Source organism: Vanacampus margaritifer, chromosome 6 (assembly GCF_051991255.1).
Source record: "Vanacampus margaritifer isolate UIUO_Vmar chromosome 6, RoL_Vmar_1.0, whole genome shotgun sequence".
Taxonomy (NCBI): Eukaryota; Metazoa; Chordata; class Actinopteri; order Syngnathiformes; family Syngnathidae; genus Vanacampus; species Vanacampus margaritifer.
The window spans coordinates 16,831,076-16,851,284 of NC_135437.1; the positions used below are offsets into that span (position 1 = coordinate 16,831,076).

The 20,209-nt window shown below is 39.8% G+C and overlaps 2 protein-coding genes across 2 annotated transcripts in view; both read right to left on the reverse strand.

Moving 5' to 3' along the window:
- Window positions 1–828: 828 nt before the first annotated feature.
- Window positions 829–10,097, reverse strand: synm (synemin, intermediate filament protein). Its single transcript, XM_077569433.1, has 5 exons — window positions 9,528–10,097; window positions 7,935–8,255; window positions 7,063–7,187; window positions 5,183–5,262; window positions 829–5,102 (listed from the first exon to the last, which is right to left on the reverse strand). The coding sequence occupies exons 1-5, from the start codon at window positions 10,005–10,007 to the stop codon at window positions 3,223–3,225; spliced, it is 2,886 nt and encodes a 961-aa protein (XP_077425559.1). The 5' UTR covers window positions 10,008–10,097; the 3' UTR covers window positions 829–3,222.
- A 1,593-nt stretch (window positions 10,098–11,690) lies between these two features.
- igf1ra (insulin-like growth factor 1a receptor) overlaps window positions 11,691–20,209 on the reverse strand; it is a 95,061-nt gene continuing 86,542 nt past the window's right edge. Inside the window, exons 20-21 of the mRNA XM_077567878.1 lie at window positions 17,712–17,846; window positions 11,691–14,328 (exon numbers count right to left, since the gene is read on the reverse strand). Of these exons, the coding sequence (XP_077424004.1) occupies window positions 13,842–14,328; window positions 17,712–17,846 (622 nt within the window). The 3' untranslated portion in view covers window positions 11,691–13,841. The remainder of the gene's footprint in view (window positions 14,329–17,711; window positions 17,847–20,209) is intronic.

Consider the following 20,209-nt stretch of genomic DNA (forward strand, 5'->3'; position numbering starts at 1 on the left):
TGCTTGATGGGACATTTTTTACCACTGACATAAAGGAAATAAACCTGAACTCTCTTTCACTCCCGCAAATGTGTCATTATTGGCACTCAAGGTTGCTTTTACAAAGGAAAACGGCTTTGTACAGTCAATACCACAAAAAAGAAAAAGAAAACGAACAATGATCATACTAGTCTACATACACACACACATGCTGACATTTCCCTCTTCTTCCCGTGTTGTGCAGCCGAAAAAGAGCCTTCCATTACATCAACCGTAGCAACGGTGAAAACATCCAAGAGGCCAGATGGAGCCAATCCAGATTACACAATGTTTTCCCAGTGTAGAGGAAAAGTTAGCTATGTTCCTTTTCCTGCCTCAATCCTTTTTTTCCACTAAAATTAATCTACTGATTTAAAGTGTCTTTTCTTTTATATATATATAATCGCGTAGAGTTCGTCTTGTTAACCAAAGTGGGGCACACAAACGTTATCTGAAGTGCTACAGTGGTTATTTATGGGACGTTTAGTACATTCCCATATTCTTTGTAACTGTTTATTCCCTTCTGAATATGACTCACAACGCTCATATTTCACTCTGTTGCTCTTAACTTGTTTTATTTTTAATTTGAGTGCCCTGGAGACCAAGGTTGTTGTTTAGAGCACAGTGCAAGAAGGTAAAAAATGATGTTTGATGGTGTAAACCTACAGAATCTTTGGCTATATTTTGCAACAAATGTGATTAAGTTTTGAGTTGTCTGGTTAATCATTTTTAATGACGATGATGATGATGGATGATGTTATAAAACAGCTAAATTTTAAAGTGTAAAAAAATAATAATACAAACAACCTCTAAAAACATACCACAGTATTTTTATTAAGTGGAAATGTGGACTAAGTAGAATACAATTTTAATCAATAAAAGTAACGGCAACATGTTTATCATGACATCAATGTGAAACATGTTGAATTTGTAAGAATGGGATCATTAAACAGCCCTTAAACATTGATTTTGTACATGTTGAGATGCCATTGGTTGACAGTAACACAAAATTCCTATAATAAGTTTTGATTTGATTGACAGATCAACAAACTATTTTAAAGCACTGATTCAAATCATGTTAAAATCTGTTGTCTGACAACTTAAAAACAAAATAAACACACAACATGTAATTTCTTTAGACATGACCTGACCTTTCAAGGTGTACACAACACAACAAAACCTTGTGACCGTTCAGTGCTGCTAAGCTGATACAAAAATAGTCAGCCGTAACGAACACACTCTCTTATGTAAGGCTCCTTTCCAGCCAGCACAGATAGCACAAAGTGTCAAGTGGACAGTATCCAGAAACAGTCACCATTTCCTCTTTGTGACTATGTTGTTATTATGACTTTCTTTTTCATTCAGAATGAGTCACATTTCTTGACGAACATTATTCCCTGCTTCTAAATATAAGACACCAAGATGAAAATACTGCACAGAGTACCTCACAGACCTCCCAACGGGTACACCTGGCACACAAAGTTGTGAAAGTTGAGTTACCGGATTGCCGTGAATGGCACCACCAACATATTAAACCTGCACAGTAAAAGGTTAGGACAGAAATAGTGACAACCAAAATCATACGCACATCAGCCGTTATGTGTTTTTTGTATTATTATTATTTTTTACCATCACCTTAACTATACTCCATTACTTTAAACTAGTATGCAAAAAATGACAGAATAGTAAATATAATTCTGTGAAAATGTTAGTACTGTTTGGTATATTTCAATTATGCCGTTACAGCTACAAGTGCAGTGATATAAAACACGTGCATTCAGTGTTTTTAAACGAGACCTAGTATGCTTTTTTTCCTCCTCAATTTAAGACAGTGCCCAGAGTTCTTCATAACATGTTAGTGACATGCTTTCATCAAGCAAACCCCAAACAAGAATTACAACACACTTTACACCTTCTCTCACTAGCCTCGCTGAAGTCATCTTGCCACTACTGAAAATCAAAGCATGGATTGTAAGAACTTTATCACCAAGTTGCAGAAATAAAAGGGAAGTCAACCCAAAAATAAATATTTTTTTGACAATAATATGATCTATGCAGCCCCACTGGTCTAAATATGGTATTCTGGTTAATATTGTGTTAGTGGAATATGAGTTTAAGCAGCAAAATCCATTTTAGTGGGCGGCCATTTTGCCACTTTCTGTCAACGGAAGATGACATCAATGTTGCTCAGGTCTCAGGTAAAAACCAATCACAGCTCAGCTTCAGAAAACAGGTGAGCTGTGTGTGATTGGTCATTGCCTGAGCCCTGAGCGACTGTGATGTCGTCTTCAGTCGACAGCAAGTGGCAAAATGGCCGCCCCCTGAGATGGCTAAAAATGGCTGGATTTTGCTTCATAACTCATATGTGACCTCACTAGTCTAAATATAACACTCCAATTAATATTACACTTGTGGATTATAATTGATTATTGTCAAGAAATATTTAAGGTTGATTTCCACTTTAAACTTAACTGATTCGTGCACAGTATGTAGCGCATGCACATAACGGAACGGCTCGCTCACAAACAGCCATCTTACAAAATATTCACTTGGGCAGGCACTCCAGAGTCCAGATTTAAGTAGTCGCTTTTCTCTAATATATCCCTAAATGTCTTTTGAGAGACATTAACAATCAATCACTGATCAGGTGTGAGGGAAGAAATGACATCACTTTCTATTTATAATTCAAATCTATCAGTGTTGATCGATTAGCATCCCAGCTCCAGCATATTGAGAATATCAGATGGAACATCAATCACCAGTGTTGATTGATAGAAATCAGGACAGTAGGGGCACAACAGAAAAGTGAACACTTAACACTCCTCACATCATGTCAAATGTCATTCAAAATCGACAGTGATCTTTTCTTAAATCCGTTGTGAATGTAAATTATGCTCTGAAGAAAGACGACCATAGATCTACCTATCTGATGTTTTGATCGACGTCTCGGGTCATGTTGTTAAAATAGAGGTCTTGATTTGAAGTTTGAGAAACGAAAAGGATAATCCTCCAACTGTAACAACTGATAAGATACCTCAAAATGGCAGCTATGGGCAGATGTCAAATCCCCGCAAGGGTTCTGCAATTCAAGAGCTGCAGTGTCTGCTATCAACACGAACACTATGCGGCGAATCTACCTTTACTGATCAAATACAATATTCTTAACCATCTGTGGAACTTTTCAATGTCCTCCGAATGTTTCATTCACTCTTGATCTGAGCTCGCATCAGTATGGCTACTGTGTCCCTCCATTTTGACGGAAATCGACCTCTTCTTAGATGGCCCGAGTTTGATCTGTCTCTCGGTGACAAGGGACGAAGACTCGCCTTCCCTCGCAATGTCAAAATCATCATCCAGCACAACATGCTGTTCTTTAGAGATCCTGAAGCTGTAACCTTCCCCAGATCCTCCCTGCAAGGCGCTCCCAAAGTCGGACGCCCTCAGCGCAGCCATGATCTGCTCATCCGATAAATCGTCCTGGTCCAGCAGCCCGGAGTCCTCCAGCGTTTGCGAGACGTTCAGCTCGGCCACAATGGTTGTGGTTCCGCTGTCACTTGACTGCCGGACTTTCTTGATGTCAACGGTGGCGTTCTTTGGACTTTCACTGCTTACTTTAGTGAGGAAAGCCAATTCCTCCCTCAGTGGACCTGACACAGAGCCTTGTAACTTCTCCAAAGCCCCTCTCAGTTGCTCTTTGGGCTCCAACGAGTCCTCTCGCAGGAACTCGAGCATCGACTCCTGCACGATAGGTGAAACGCGGATCTCCTCTTCGATGATGCATTCCGGAATGCTTTCATTGAGAAAAGTCCGATCCGACATAAATCTATATTGATCGTTTTCTTCGAGGACGGTTCTGGTTTGTGGAAGTCGGTCATCTTGATAATACCTCTCATCAGACAAATCATCCACCATGCCATAATGACCGTATGAGGTAATGCTGCAACTCTCCTCGGGTTCAGAGAGATTATCGTCTGGTGTGGAGACAAAATACTCAGCGGGCTCCTGGTCATGGGTGAAATATAAAGACTCACTCTCCTCCTGAGCCTGAACTGTTCCAACTTTGGACCTTTTCATGGCATCGTCACCGCTCTTCTCAACTTGCGTATCTCGGTCTTCTTCCATCTCCTCAATTTGGAAATATGTAGAGGGCTCATAAAAACAAGATCTTGACTTCTCATTAACTTCTTCTTCATAAGACTCAACCGGCTCCTCAATAATTTCCACATTGACAGATTTATTTTGCAGGTTCCCTTCTCCCTGTAGACCACTGATCAGGTTCCTGATCATGCTTCCTGTTGCTGTGTCCTCAATGTCCTCCAAAGAGACCTTCTTCACCCCTTGGCTCAGCAACTGATTCAGGGCGGATTCCTCTGAAACATCCACCTCCTCCTCCACCTTAGACTGCAACACAATCTGAGTCTTCATTGACCCGTCCCCTTGTTCAGTTTTCTCCACGTGATAGGTAATCTTTGATTCTCCGGAGGAGCAAACCTTGGCTTCGAGACCAGCTGGTTTGATCACCGTCTCAATGATCTCCTCAACAGACAAACTGTCTAATGCCTTTCGCTCACTTGACTCAATTGTTGATTTGGTTTTGCCTTCATCCTTAGTCTCACTTTCACATAGATTTCCTTTATCTGGTTCATCTGCTCCTTCCATCTCTGGTTTTGTGTCAAGGCTCCTCCTTGGTGGTGATATCATTTTACGTGATGTGGTCTCAGCAGAGAACTTTGTGAAACCGGTTTTATTCTCTACCTTAGAGACGTGTTCAACTTTCCTGGTTTTCGCTGCTGACATTGGGCTTTGTCGCACATTCTGGATTATTTCTTTATCTTTGGGAACAGCTGAAGAAGTTGCAGCCCGAGCTTTGGTGAATGAGACCATGTCCCTTCTGGAGGCTGGACTCTGATGTTGAGTTCTGCTTGCAAGTGAAATTGGAATGACCCTGGAGGGACTTCTAGACCCTGAGGGGACTACGGGAGATCTTCTCATAATAGACGTTGACGGTGTGAACCTGACGTCCATACGTTGTCTGGTTGTGGTGGAAGTTCTTGGAGTATAGAGTTGGCTGGGTGTCTTGATATCTGAGAGGATGTGACATGTATTGAGTGACATTTATTTATAATATATTTAATTCAATTGTAATCAAAATGAAAGCTTTTACCTATGATCCTTTCCCTTTGGTGTTCGTTCATCCTTCTGTGAGCGTCTTGAAGCCCAACTCTCTCACCCTCTAAGAGCGCTCTAGACAAACAAAGATAGTTTGATCTACAAGCAATGAATGAGGCCCCCGTGTCACACACCCCTTTTAATGGCTTATCTTCAAAATCCGCCTATATTAGATGTCAGAGACAAAAAAAACAAAAAAACAATCTGGGATATCTGCATCTGACTGTGGTTCATTTTGGAAAATCCTGGCTTGAAACTGCCAAAATGGCTACTTCAAACTAAAATGGTGGACTTCCTGATCAATTTCAGGCATCGCTTCATGATGTTGTGAGAGACATATCCATCCATATCCATCCATTTGGGGTCAGTCGGTTAAACTGTTGTCAGGGGTATTTTTTTGTTTTCGAACTTTCTAGTGAGTACAGTACTACTGAGTGACTTTTGGTGGGGCTTGTGTTCGATACCCCTTCAAAAAAACACCGGGATATGCACACTTTGCACAAATTGGTGGGTTTTGTAGGATGTTAAAGTAGAAGTCAACCCCAAAAATTCTTGACAATAATAAATTCCTTGCAGCCCCGCTAGTCTAAATACGGTATTCTGGTTGATACTACATTAGTGGAATATGAGTTAAGGTGCAAAGTCCAGCATTTTTTTAAATCATTATCAGAAGGCAGCTATTTTGCCACTTGCTGTCGCGTGAAAATGACATAACAGTTGCTCAGGTCTCAGGTAAAAAACAATGACAGCTCAGCTTCAGAAAACAGGTGAGCTGTGATTGGTCATTAACTGAGCCCTGAGCAACTGTGATGTCATCTTCAGTCGAAAGCAAGTGCCAAAATGGCCGCCCCTTGAGATGGATAAAAACGGATTGATTTTGCTGCATAACTCAAATTCTACAAATGTAATATTAATCAGAATGCCAAATTTAGACTAGTCATGTCAGATATAACCTATTATTGTCAAGAAATGTTTAAGGTTGACTTCCCCTTTAAGGCCCCCAAATAGGTGATTCTGAATAACAAAAAATTCCACGTAGGGAATACTTAATCATTTTTAAAGCCAAACACGTACAAAAATTGCATGTAAATAAAGTTCTACGGATCATAATTGCTCGCATAGGAAAATATTAGACCAAAGATAATTACCGTACAAGGGGTTGTACGTCTTCCAGCTCTTCCATCTTGAACCTCTAAAGCTAAACAGGCTTAGAAGACACTATGATCCCAAGTCCTGGCTATACATGGTGGTAATGCTTATTAAAAAAAAAAAGGGGGGGGGGACCTGACTAACCGATCACTGTAATCTAATTAATACCACTTTGCAATCTTTTTAATCTTCAATCCTGGGCCATGTTTCAAGTAACAAACATGAGCAAATGAGAGAAAGAAGCTCTCCCGGGGAGTGCTTCCCAACAGACTGAGCTAAAAATAACAGTTACAATGTGGGACTGTCCATACTTCCCTTTAAATTCCAATGCAAATTCTGACTCGTGACAGTGCCACCTCCAAAACATTTGGCCTATTGCACCTTCCGAATGGCAAGGGCTGGATTTATTTTGCATGGTTCATGTGACACAATTGGAATATGCGTCATGGCAGCGCAAAGAGTGAAAAGACGCATAGGATCGGATGTCTTCAGATCGGAATCAGGCTCCTTCTAAATGGAGAATTTTTTTATGTGTATTATGCTGATGTGAGTGTAGCATAAAAGAAAAGATCCAGCTTGAAGTCATCGAAATAAACCAATTGGTGACACTCGCTTTTGTCAAATTGGTGTTAAACGACAGCACAAGCATAGACAATTAAACACGGCCTATTTAAGTTAAATAAGGAAATCTACATTGAATTAGACAAGATTATAATGAGGGTTTACCTGTAGGCTGCCACCTCCATGCCCAGGTCCATCTTGACCCGCAGCAGATGTTGATGATCCTGCATCCTCTGCGCGATGGCCTCCGCCATTGTTTTCCTTTCCCGTTCCAGCTGCTCGATAATCATCTGCAAAGAACAATATAAGATAAAACAGAAGTGGTGGGTTGTGCTTCCTTTGGCCTTTTGTGCCCTTGAGATTTCCCCTACCACCAGAAAGAGAAACATTTCGGCCATTAACAGAATTGAACTTATTCAGGTGTCACTAGCAAGCTTTGTCATGGCATAAGTACAATATGGCAAAGATCTAAATGCATAGTTTTTAATATAAACGGTTAACTAAGTTACTGATGTTGTCATTTGATTGTCCTGCTTGTGGAGCTTTATCTTTAAGAGCCTACTTAATAGGGATTTTTCAGTCTGAGAGCTAATTGGCTTAAGTGGCCAGGAAGCCGACACGTCCTGGAGATGTCCAAGCCGTAAGGATTGCAAGCTTCACGTTTCTGCATTTAAGCACAGTGGCTGTGGCACAGGGGTCTTTTTTGCACATTTCCAATTCTATTTTTTTTTATTAATTTATCATCCCCACCAAGGCTGGAAATGCTAGGGAAAGTTAAGGGTAAGTTCTAAATTGTTTTTTGAGGTATTTAAATGAAGCCTTCAGGATTTTAATGAAATTGAAAATGCGCTGAAGCTTTTGACAGGCAATGTCTGAGGGGCCAGTGCAGTATCGGATTAGGATTGTAACATTTGCATATATACATAAATGCATTAGGTACACAATGGAGAAAAGTATAGGGGCCAAGAATTGATCCCTGGGGGACACCTTTACTGACAGAGAGCGGATTGGATGTGCACCTAATGTAGTGACCTCACCTGATACTCTCCCTCGTCCTGACTGAATTTGTCCTGCATGTGCAGGAGTTGCCCCTCCAGACGCATTTGCAGCTGCCCTTGTTTCTCCGCATCCGCGCGTAATTTGTCCAACTCGGAGGTGTGCAGCATCTTCTCCCGCTGCAGGTCACTCAGCATGACCTGGTCCTCTTGGATGGCCCGTTCCATCTCCTCTACCTTCTGTTGGTATATCTCGAAGGTCTGCATCCAGCCCTCGGACATCCCGCGGGCGTATTCATGCACCTCCTCTGTGGAGGCTGCAGGAGGCCCATGGTAACTCTGCATGACAACCTTGGAGTTCACCTAAGACAGAGGTGGCAGAGGTCCTCACACTCTGTGCTTGAGTAAAAGTAGATTCTTACTTAAAAAACAATAACAAATCACTCTGGTAAAAGTACAAGATTCTTTTGAAGTCCAAAAGTAAAATGAATTTTGACTGTCAACTATTTACAGTACCTGTTTTGATAACTTGACTCAAGAGAAAAAAAAATATTCTTTTAAATCTCTTTTATTGCGTTCCATAGTGAGAAGGGGTTGAAAATTTTACATCATATTGTTTACGTGGTAGCTAGCATTAGCTTGATTTAGGCTATCAAAATAAGATATTCCCATAACTTTGTTAAAGTTGTGAATTAAGAAACAAAAACAATAATTAAAATAATATTTTTTTTCAAAATTGACGTAATTTTTTGAACGACAAAAGTTGGTCATTTTTTTTAAGCTGACAACACATTCACCAAAATCATTCTTTTGGCAATGAAGAGGGATAAAAGTACAAACAACCGTACAAATAAATGAAAACACAAAAGATCATTGAGCAGATGTTAACACTGAAGCCGTGCTCCTTCGCCACACATCAACACACAACTAATAAAGCATAGGTGTCAAATTCATTTTTTCTTGCTGGCCCAGGTCCACATTGTTTCCCTCAGAGGACCATTATGACTTTGTTGAATCACCTCCTCATATTATATACCGTATACATGAGACAATAGTTTCATGGATAAATCATTTTGAAATCAGAAGAATAAGAGTTTTTTAAATTATTGTTCAAGTTACCGCAATAACAGAAAATAACAAAAATGTCCCATAGGATATTTTAATTTTTGATACACATTTTAGCAAGCATCATGAAAGTTGACATGCATTGTTAGCTTTCGAGGGCTACATAAAATAAAGTGCCGGGCCAGATCTGGCCCCCGAGCCTTGAGTTTGACATCTGTGTACTAAAGTGTATGTGTACGTCATTTGGCTTGACTACACTTTGTGAAACCAGTTAATTTCGTTGCCTATTTTTTTATTATTATATTTTATTGTTTTGTTGTTGTCGTCACTTTCAGCTTGTCCCATCAGAGGTCGCCACAGCGAGTCCCTCGCATTATTTATTTATTTACACCGGATGCCCTTCCTGACACATCCCCCTCAATTTTTGCTTGGGAGCGACAGTGGGTGGATATGGAGGACTTGTCCAGTACCACTAAGTGCAAACAAACACTCACGTAACAGATACCAATGTAATCAAGTACAGTAACGAAGTATATGTATTTGTGTACTCAAGTGCTTCCTCCCACTGACCTGGGAGTCCATTTGTTGTCTGAGCTGTCCCATCTGCTGCCGGTGCGTCTCCTCCAAGAACGCGTACTCCCTCTGAAGCTCCAGCAAACTCTGATGGAGCAACGCGTTGTTCTGCTGGGCCGCCCGGAGCTCCTTCTCGCGGCCGTGCAGCTCCCCGCCGATGTCCCGGCACGCGTCGCTCTGCTGGCTGCACAGTGAACGCACCATCTCCAACTCCCTGCACAACCTCTCGCGCTCCATCTCGGCGCGGGACTTCTCGAGCGCCACCCGCTCCATCGTCCGCCTCAGATCGCGCACTTCGGCCTTATGGCGCGGCTCCCGCTCCGTCACCTGGGCCTGTCTGAGCTGCTTAATCTCGCCAAGGAGTCGCGCGTTCTCCCGCTCCAGTTGCTGCGTCCTGGTGAGGTACTGAGTCAGTCGGCCGTTGAGCTGCTGCAGTTGCTGCTTGTCGGCCTCAAAAGTTCTCCTTGAAGGCAACATTGTGGCGTCAAAAATGGTTGGGAAACCAAAAAATGTTCTGTCTCCGAGAGCTCTTTCCTCCTTGTGTCCGTGCAAGTAAGTGTGACGTCACTTGCCTTCACTAACCCTTTGACAAGTGCACCAGGAGGGGCGTGTCCGCCTTTGAGGATCGCCCTGCCTGAAGGAGAGGATCTGGCAGATGCTGCGGTGCGTTTATGGAATGTCGGACATCTGAATACTCCCTTGCACTTTGATAAGATGGTTAGCACAAGCACCGCTCGTATCTATCTATCCATCTAGCCATCTAGCCATCTATCCATCTATTTATCTATCTATCTATCTATCTATCTAGTAAAAAGAAAGAAAGAAGCTAAGATGGAACAGGTTGGTTAAAATGTGACTGAGAATTCCGCCATAGTTGTTCTGGTAGAACAGGAACGGAATTGACAGACCTCTAACTGAAACAGCAACTTGTGACAGACTTACAGTATCTCTGGACGTGCAATGTTGATTACTGTACCTCCGAGCTCTCGACTGCAACAAGTGATTGACTTACTTGCAGGCCCTTAGCTGGAGTAGGGAGAAAGATTGACATTCCTCCAGACTCTCGGCTGGAAAGGGAACAGGTGACTGACATACCTGGTACAGGAACAAGAATGATTCACCCCTGGTCACTCAGTTGGAAAAGCCACAGGTGACAGACAAAAACAGTAACACATTACTGCTGTACCTCCATTTGCTCAGTTAACAACAGGAACTGGGGATTTACGCAGCCTCAGATACATATGGTACTGTAGGTAAACCGCAGGAACAAGAACAGGAACAAGTGACTGACATATACCTCATGGGCATCAACTGGAACAGGAGCAAGTGACTAATAACTTTCAAGACTCTTACCAAGGTTATTACAGTCCACGAAAATTAATGAAATAACTAATTTGACAAAAGTTTTCATGAATGAAATAAAATACAAATGAAAATTATATATTTTTAAAGTGAAATGAAACTAACTCTAACTATATGCTATAATTTTAGCATACATTTTAAGTGGACTTATTATTTATATTCATCATCATCATTATCCACCACGTGAACGTGAGCGTTGCCTGGTTGGAACGTCTGGGTTCCAGAATTTACCAGAGGCACATGAACGCATCAGTGTTTACAATACTGTGCAGTGGAGAATGGCGCCACCCCGTGGCCTACCTGAACCTCATGCTCACTTGGACTCGAATCACGCTACAAATGGAACGCAGTTCATTCATCACAATTGATTAAAAAAATAATTTCCATCAGTAAAGTGAATTCATGGTTCAGATACTATGGAAATATTGACTCATATTGTATTAAAATGTTCACTAAAATTGTAATTGAAATGACTAACAAAAAACTACTTGTGCAAGGTATCATTAATGTCTAAATCATATAACATTAATTGTATTTTAAAAAAGATATATATGTTACCATTGTAAGGTATTTTTATGTATTTTTAGTAACCCAAGATGCGCAGATGTGCCGTATATGATATACGTTCTCACACACACACACACACAATGCATGTTATGTTGGGTTTTGTGTGCTGATTCAATTCTTTCTAGTGTTCTCACAATAAATTGTCCTTTAAACAAATTATATTATTTTAATACATGGTAAATCAAATAATCTTTCCCTCCTTGGTGAAAAAAAAACTGCCAACAAAGAAAATACCAACAAAAAAAATCATCTTTATACTGAATCATGGGGGCATTTATACAGTGATTTAAACTGATATCATTGGAGGAAGAAAAAAAATAAATGAAAAAATAAATAACACATCTAGAAGATTAAAAAAAGGAAAAAAAGCAACATTTCAAAAAATAAAAATCAAGACAAATCCTTCAAAATGACATAACATCAATTTTTAAGACCTTTTAATCATTAAATCTTTTCCGCTCTTGAAGCCATTCTTTATTTGGTTTGAGAAGAAATAATATAACACTTGAACAGGGCCGAGGGAGTGTGTGTTGCGCTGACAAAAAATAAAGAAAAAAGAAAAGAGTGAAAAAAACATGATTAATTAAGGCAAACAAGACCCAGTTAGCCCTACACTGCTTTGACTGGGCTTTAAAAACAAACATTTGGTTAATGTGGCAAAAAAAAAAAGAGGCACAGACAGAATGAAAGATGATGGGAGAGGGTGAACTTTGAGAATAAGCGAATGTGTGATGAAAAGAAGAAAAGCCTTTGAAAACAAACAAAAAAACTTTGACCTGAGATTGAGTCGCACCCTGAGGCGCAGTGCTAAACCACAAAAAGTACAAAAAAGGGTGCAGAAGAAAGCTCACGCGACAGAGCTAAGGTGTCCATTCCAAATAATAATAATAATAAAAATAATAATAATAATAATAATAATACAGACATCCAACAAAAAAATACGGACATAAATGTTAAAAAAAAAAAAAACATTTGATGACAATTTTTTTTTTTCATTTTGCCTTATATTTCTAATAGATTTTTGTAGATAAAGTAGTGGAGAGAAAAGCAAACCTGAAGGATTTCAGAAAAAAAAAGAGAATAAATAGCAGCTTTGTCATGTACGCACACACACTCACACACACACATAGACAGAGGCAAATGTACCTTAGAAATGTACAAAGGTGGACCGACTGCACTGTAGACCGACTGCACGTAGTAAAAGTCAACTGTAAGATCATCACATGCACTTCCTGCTTAGGGTCTGCTGCGCCAAGTGCATGCTGGGAGATGACGTCCAAGTCGATCCACTGCTGGGGTGCGGTTGAGTCAGCCGCAACAAGTTTGCTGTCTGAAGAAGGCAACAAGATGATTCTGCCGGGACAGGCAGTTATTCTGCTCAAAAGCAGGAGTTCAGAACATTCAGAGACTGTCCCATCCCGCGAAAAGTGATAAAATAACAATGAGTCGATTAATCCATCTGACATAATGACGCTCATGTGGTCGTTTGGATGAGTCTGTGCTTCAGAATATTATATACAAAAAAAATATACCTATTCATTTTAGTAACAATAATGGCAACCAAATGGATTTACAGTATAAACAACAAATAATATTGATGGCTATTTTTCATACTGCAAATTTTTAAAAGCTGCTCTTTTAATTGAGTCTTTGAGAATCTTACGATGTCAAATTTTGGATTAAATGTGACAGATGTGTTATTAAGACTTTGGGAAGTGTTTTGTGTCAAAATTCTCCTTTACATACTAAATATGTGAAATTATGTTGTACCAAATTATATATAAAAATAAGTTAAATGCCCGTTATTATTGATTTTGTGAAAGTTTTTTGCACTTGAATTTAGAAGTGGAAGGATTAAACAGCAACTAATCGATTATCAAAGTAATGGATAGTGATTTTTTTAAATAATCGACTACATTACAACTTTGTAGTTGACCTCATTTGTTGGCATATTTCGTCCAACATTTCCATTGTACTCTGAAGCACAGCCTCAATTTGGCAACTTAGTGTTATTTTCTTTTAAAGACAACACACCTTATTCTGGTCACACAAATTTTTGTCTGAAATGTTCGACGAAAGTACACTGATTTAAAAAGGTACAAAACCCCCCAAATGTTATTATAGAGAGAATTGGTATATAAATACACACTCAACAACGTCCTCTCTCAGGAAAAAAAGTGCTCTTCTGTTGACTTTTACTGGCAGATATGCTTAAAAAAAAAAGTTCTGTAGTCTTTTGAAGTCTTCCAATTTCCTTCTTGAAGGAGTGATGTAACAGACACCGAATCTCTCTCTCGTTGTAGAAGAAGTCACTTCACAGAGACGCAGAGAGATTTGGGTTACCCTGTGTCGGAGGATGGGGGGGTTCGAGTGGGGCTGATATTAGCAGGCGGACGATTGGGGCAGAGGAAGCGCCCGCTCGTTCTTCCTGCCGTTCATGTGCGCGTAGGGCTGCAGCTCGTCAAAATTGGGCCTGAGCAGCACCACGGGCCCGTTGGCCGCCACCGCGTGTTTGCCGTCCGAAGGCCCCGCGGCAGGCGAGCCGGGTCTCAGGTAAGGGCCGGGGGGGCCTTGTGCAGCCGGAGGCGACTGCTGAGCCGAGGAGGGCGGCGGCGTGCTCGCGGCGCATCCCGCCGTCGGGGCGGCGAGCGGGGGCTGGATGGTGGTGGCGGGGTCGAGCGGAATGTTCTCCATGTTCTCCACCTGCATGTCCAGCTCTTCTGTATCGGGCGGCTTGTTCTCCTCGCTGTAGAAGAAGCTGACTTCCCGGAAGGGCGGCTCCAGCTGATCCTTGATGCTGCTGATGATCTCCAGAAAGGACGGACGCATCTTGGGGTTGTACTGCCAGCACATCCGCATCAGCTCGAACCTGTGCACAACAAAGAGCAGTCCGGTCAATATGCTGCATTCTGAGCACGTTTAGAAAAAATACGGGGAGGTTCTCGGTTTACGATGGAGTTCCGTTCCAACTGAACATGTTGAAGTTGAAATGGTTTGAATCAATCAAAAAAATAATAATGCAGAAATGAGAGGAGAAAAACAAAACATAAAAAAAAATCATAATTTTGAAATTTCAAAAGGAAATTTGCAGTAGGGACAAGCTAAACAGTTTAAAGTTAGAACGGTTTGAATCGGTCAAAAAATGTAGAAATTAGAGGGAAAAAGCAAAAAACAAAACAAAATGTAATTTGGGATTTTTTTCGTGGGTAATTTAGTGGTGAAAATGTTGAAATAAAAAAATACCAATAGATGTTACCAAATGCCTTAAATTGGACAAAATGAATCTTTGCTTCTCTTTCTCGCCTGCAGGTGGCAGCAGAGACTACATTTTGTTACCTTACTGATGTACAGTCACTGGCCACTTTAAAGTACACCTGCAAACTAAAAAAAAAGCCGTTGAAAAAATCTGCCTTTGCCAAAATAAATGCTCCTTTTTGAGATGATGAATTAATGAAGTAATCCATCACACCTAATACTTTAGCTTTGACTGAAATTATTAGCTTCGTGTAAACTAATTGTCCGATTAAATATACAACACAATTTCTTGTGATCAATTCCTAATCACTAACTTAAAATGCCATTTTATGAATAAAATTGCGCTTATGCAGCAATAAAACATCCGCCTCACACACTGGATTGGACGTTCTCCACTGAGGTCCATCACAGTTCGAATTCATTTCAGCGAGCGATGACGCGACTGTCCGTCATAAATCATTTCAATATGAGTCCTGTTTGGCACGTCCCCACTAGGGAGGTTGGAGTCGGTAACCCCGAGGGATCTGATCCTGGAGAGGACCCGGACAAGGCGGAACCATTCCAAGCTCTCCGCTCTTTGTTCCAACCTTAAGCTACTCATTCAAGCCTGACTAAACGGAAACCACAACTACCAGAGTTTTCAAAATTTTATTATTATTATTATTAAAAAGGAACAAGTTCTATAATTCTCTAACTAAATTAACAATAATTATTATATAAAAAATATTTTGCCTGTGAAAGGTTATTCCCAGTTCTCGCGTATGCAGAACAATGCGCCGGCATCCTTGTTCTTTTGGTTTTCTTGCAGTCCACACCAGTGAAGTTTTGGATTTTTCATTATAGTTAGTTTTTATTTTGTTTTTACTTTTTTTTTAAATTTTTAATTCAGTTAATTTTAATTAGTTTATAAAGCAAGTTTGTTCAATTTTTTTAATGCTTTGTTTTAGTTTAGTTTGTATTAATTTTAATATTAGTTTTAGTGTTAGTTTTAGTATTAGTTTCAGTTTTTCAAATATTGGGAGTACTTTGTTGAGTGCAAGATAAAAAAAAAAAAGAGGTCACAAAATATTGTGTAATAAAGTACACAAAAATTCTCAAAAAATGGGCTTGCTTTTTCTGAAGCTACGATTGTAAAGCAATACCGAAATAAATTTAAAAACTTCAAAAGCTCATGAATATCAATTGACAAAACGGCATTTCCGCTAAAATTATAGTTAATTTTATAAATGTAAGATAATTTTTAAAATGTTATTTTAAGGAAAAATGTTCTGTTTTCGCTTGAGTTTTTTTGTTAGTTTTCGTTGACTATATTAACCTTGACATCCACAAACATAGAATTGTCTGACTTAGCCCCTCCTAACTTTGCATCAAGAGGCGTGTCATATCAACCTATGATTCTGAGCACATCTATAAAATAATTACGAGATTCAGTGAAAAAGAGGGTGAAAAATGTTTTGTATTTCTTGATCCTCAGCATATTTTGACCAAAGCCATCACAGACACTAGGCAACAAAAATGCAAATGCATCTTTTCAAATCTCTTCTAATACTTTTTTGTTTTGATTTAGAATGCTGCCATTTTTGTACTGTATCCCGCCTCCCATTCTCAACCCCCCAGCACACCACCTCTGTAACACAATCCACACACTGCTGCAATCAGGACAACAGTCAGGCTGCCATAGAAACCAGAAGTTTGTGTCTGCACAACATTAGGCTGTGCTTTCCTTTTTTTTTTCTTTCTTTTCTTTCTTTCTTCTTCCACAACTTGCTGTCTCTTTTCTAAGGTGAGGTCAACCATAGCGAGGGGAGGAGGAAGGAAAGGGTGAGCAGAATGCCTTCTCGTTGAGGTAAGAGACGCGCATGTATGCACCGTGTCCGCTGACGCAATGGTTCTCAAACTGGGGTCCGTGGGCCCTTTGTGGTCTGCGAGTCATAGATTCGCGGTCCGCAAAATAATATGCAATATCAAAACAAATCTGGGATTGTTAGAATTCTCTTTAAATATATATATTTTTACCTCAATAAACATTGAGTTTAATATTATTATTTTTTTGTCTTTAAGTAAATGTACTTTTTTCCCCCATGTTTCCAGAACATTTCAACTTTTTTGACAAAAATCAGCAAGTTCATAATTCCTATGGCATTTAACAGCACGTGGCAATAGGACTGCACGATTATGGTCCAAATTATAATCAGGATTATTTTTGATCAATATTTTAATGATCATTAATTGCAATTATTTGTCATGTTAGAGTAAACATCTGTATTTTTAATGCACTACTTTTCAACAACAATATGCAAACAGTTAACTCAACAAGATACCTTTAAAAAAAAGTTTTTTTTCCAAACAAATTATACATAATAATAATCATAAGAATAACTTTTTTTTTTATATACTTTAACCATGGGCAAACTGAATAAACATGCTAAAATCTTGTTTAATGTCACTATGAATCCAAAACAAGTCCAGTGGACATATGACAATCATCTTAATATAACCATGACGAAATCATGATCGCCCTGAAAATTTGATTAATTTATTATTAGGGTTAGGATTGAAAGGGGGTCGATGGAAACATTTCTCCCCTTGACCTAAAAAGTGTGAGACCCCATCCTTCAACAAGCGAATAATGAATGAATGAGCACATTGGCGAACAGACAGCAATGACTGGCATGAACATTGGTGGTGGTGGTGGTGGGGGGGGGGTCCATTCTCTGGCCCCGAGCCGGTGAGTGTCGCGTCATCAACAGGACGTTTTTAAGCTGTGACGCCAACCTTGAGCGCACCCGCAGCACATGATCGCTTCACAACTAACCGCAACTTAAAATAGGCAAGAATAGTAACAGGAGTCAAGTGTGGTTGATACAACACACACTTAGATTAATAGAGTATGTGCACCCCTGGAAGACTTTTTGAAATTTTGTAACGATTTTGTCAGCTTGGCAAAGGCTGGATTAACCTGAAAGGAAAAATAAAACGGAAGGTAAAACGACTCACAGCATGTCGGGGCAGTTGTCAGACTTGTCCAGGAGTCCTCCCTCCATGACGAAGCGCAGCACCTGCTCGTTGGACATGCCCTGGTAGGGTTGCTCCGCTAAGGTGGCGATCTCCCACAGCACCACGCCGAACGACCTGTTTGCAAAACAAAACGTATCCTCACATGCGGAATTTGATCAATTGATAAGCAAGTGAGACATGAACTTCTTAAGGCCCATCTAGTTTGCCCGCATAAATGGGCTAGCAATGAAATCCAAGCAGAAACTAAAGTTCATGTCATCACGATCTTTTTTTTCCTCAATTGACAAAAGCTAGTAAAATCGGGGGCCCTCACAACCCTTTTTAAGTAAGCAAATCTGCCAAATAATAAAACATAATTATCAAACTTTTTTTTTGTTATGATGGACATGTACACCAGGACGTTGCCCTCAAATGGTCAACTCTCTTTCTTGGTAACAGAGAGTTGAGAATTCATGTTTCATCAAACAAATCTAGAATTTGCAAGGTTCCTACAAGTTTCTTCAAGTTACGTAAATTTAAGACTTATTCAGACCTATTTAAGGCATTTAAAAAAACTTAATACACAAAAATTGCATCTGTCTTCAGTGAGCTATTTTAACCATAGTTTGTAAAAAAGGGCTGCGTCCCCTGTTTATTTTGGCTACGTTATTCTAATCTAAATGACAATTGACACTTTTGAGGAGATATGAGAGACGGAGAAGTCGCAAAAGACGCATATATCAAAATGTAAGACTTTTTCAAGACTTTTTATGGTATTATTTACAAATGCTAAATTCAATGCTTTTAAGCCTTTCCAAGACACTGCAGGAACCCTGATTGAGTCTGGGGTACCCCAGGGATCAATGTTCGGCCCTTTATTGTTTTTAATTTATATAACGACTTTCCAACGTCTTGCCATAAGCTTGTTTTATTTTGTTTTCACTGATACCAGATTCATAAGATTAGATTAATAAATTAACTATTAATGCAAAAAAGAAAAAAACAACTTGATAGTTTGTGGTAAGAATATATCTTAAAAGAAGAAGCCAAAATATTAATTAACGGAAACTAAATTTCTCAAGCACCTCATAGCAAGTTGATCAATGAAACCGGTGCCTTTCAGAGTGACTTTTGCTTGTTCATCTTTTGGACATTAGCGTTTAGCCTAGCCCGGGTGTAACGCCCTTTCTGAACTGTGGACGATTTAGTCAATAAACTTAGCATGCATGTTTTTGGAATGTGGGCGTAAGTTACTAGAAAAAAAACATAGGTAAGAACGGTAAGCTGAGGCTCAAACACCAGAACTGTGACACCGATGTGCTAACCACTAGACCGCTGTGTTTCCCACATCACAATCAATTTTAAAAGATGTTACAGATACTGTTGCTTTGAACAGCTTTTGACTATTTATAAACTGACAGATGTACTCCGATGAAGTCAGAGTGACAGCTGGCAGCGTTGCAAATAATATTGGCTTCTCCATCGAAGGACAAGAGTTCGCACCGGGCTTAGAGTAAACGTCACCTCAGTTGGCTCGTCAGCCTCCTCACCGACAAAGAAATTCTGACTGCGACTGACACCGACCGCAATATTTGCTCGCCCTCGCAAGTGGTGTTTTCACCAACAGACACAACCGAGCACACACGGGGCTTGAGCTAACAGTGACGCTCGCGCAAAAATAGTCGGCCATTTTTTGGTGGGGCCGTCGCGCCAAACTTCATGCGCTGCGATACATCAAAAAACGGCGAAGATGCATTTTCGCCATGTGGAAGGGGAGTCTTCGCTGGCGCGGCAACCCGCTCATTTGGGGAAACATCTGGAGGCGTTTAAGGCCATTCTTAAGGACTGACACATGGGACACTTGGAGTTGGGAAACAAAAAAAGTTTACAAACACTTTTAGTTCCCCGCAATCATGTTGCTGTTCATAGAAACACGCTAAAACGCCGCAATACAAGCGAGAAGAGGAGAAAACAATACAATGGCTGTCAAGTCACTAATAACTGATACATGAGACTGCTCCTTGTGTTTATCTTTTAGATTTTAGATTTGCCAATTTTTGCTCGTGTGTGTATCCAGGTAAAAATTTATGTATTTTAGGGGTCCGTAACAGAACTGCACAAAAAATAATCAGTAGTGCTACCTGGAAAGTTAGAATTAGCAATAGTAGCTCAGCAAAAGAAACGAGCCAGTCTAATGTGTTAAGATTTAAAAAAAAAATCAGATGTTTGCAGTTTCAAAAATGGCCCAAAATAACACAGATTTTAAATTGTATTTATTTATTTAGCACTATGACACCTATGATATCTAAAACATTGACTGGGGCAAAGTTGATGGTTGATGGAGTGAGGTTCCCCAAAGGGGAAGAGTACATTCAATGTATTAACAATTTAGTTAATTGTTTAAAAAAAAAAAATGTGTGCATATTTAACATCTTCACTAACTAATTTGTTAATGAACTATCATTACGGTAAATAATACTAATACTAATAATATCTAA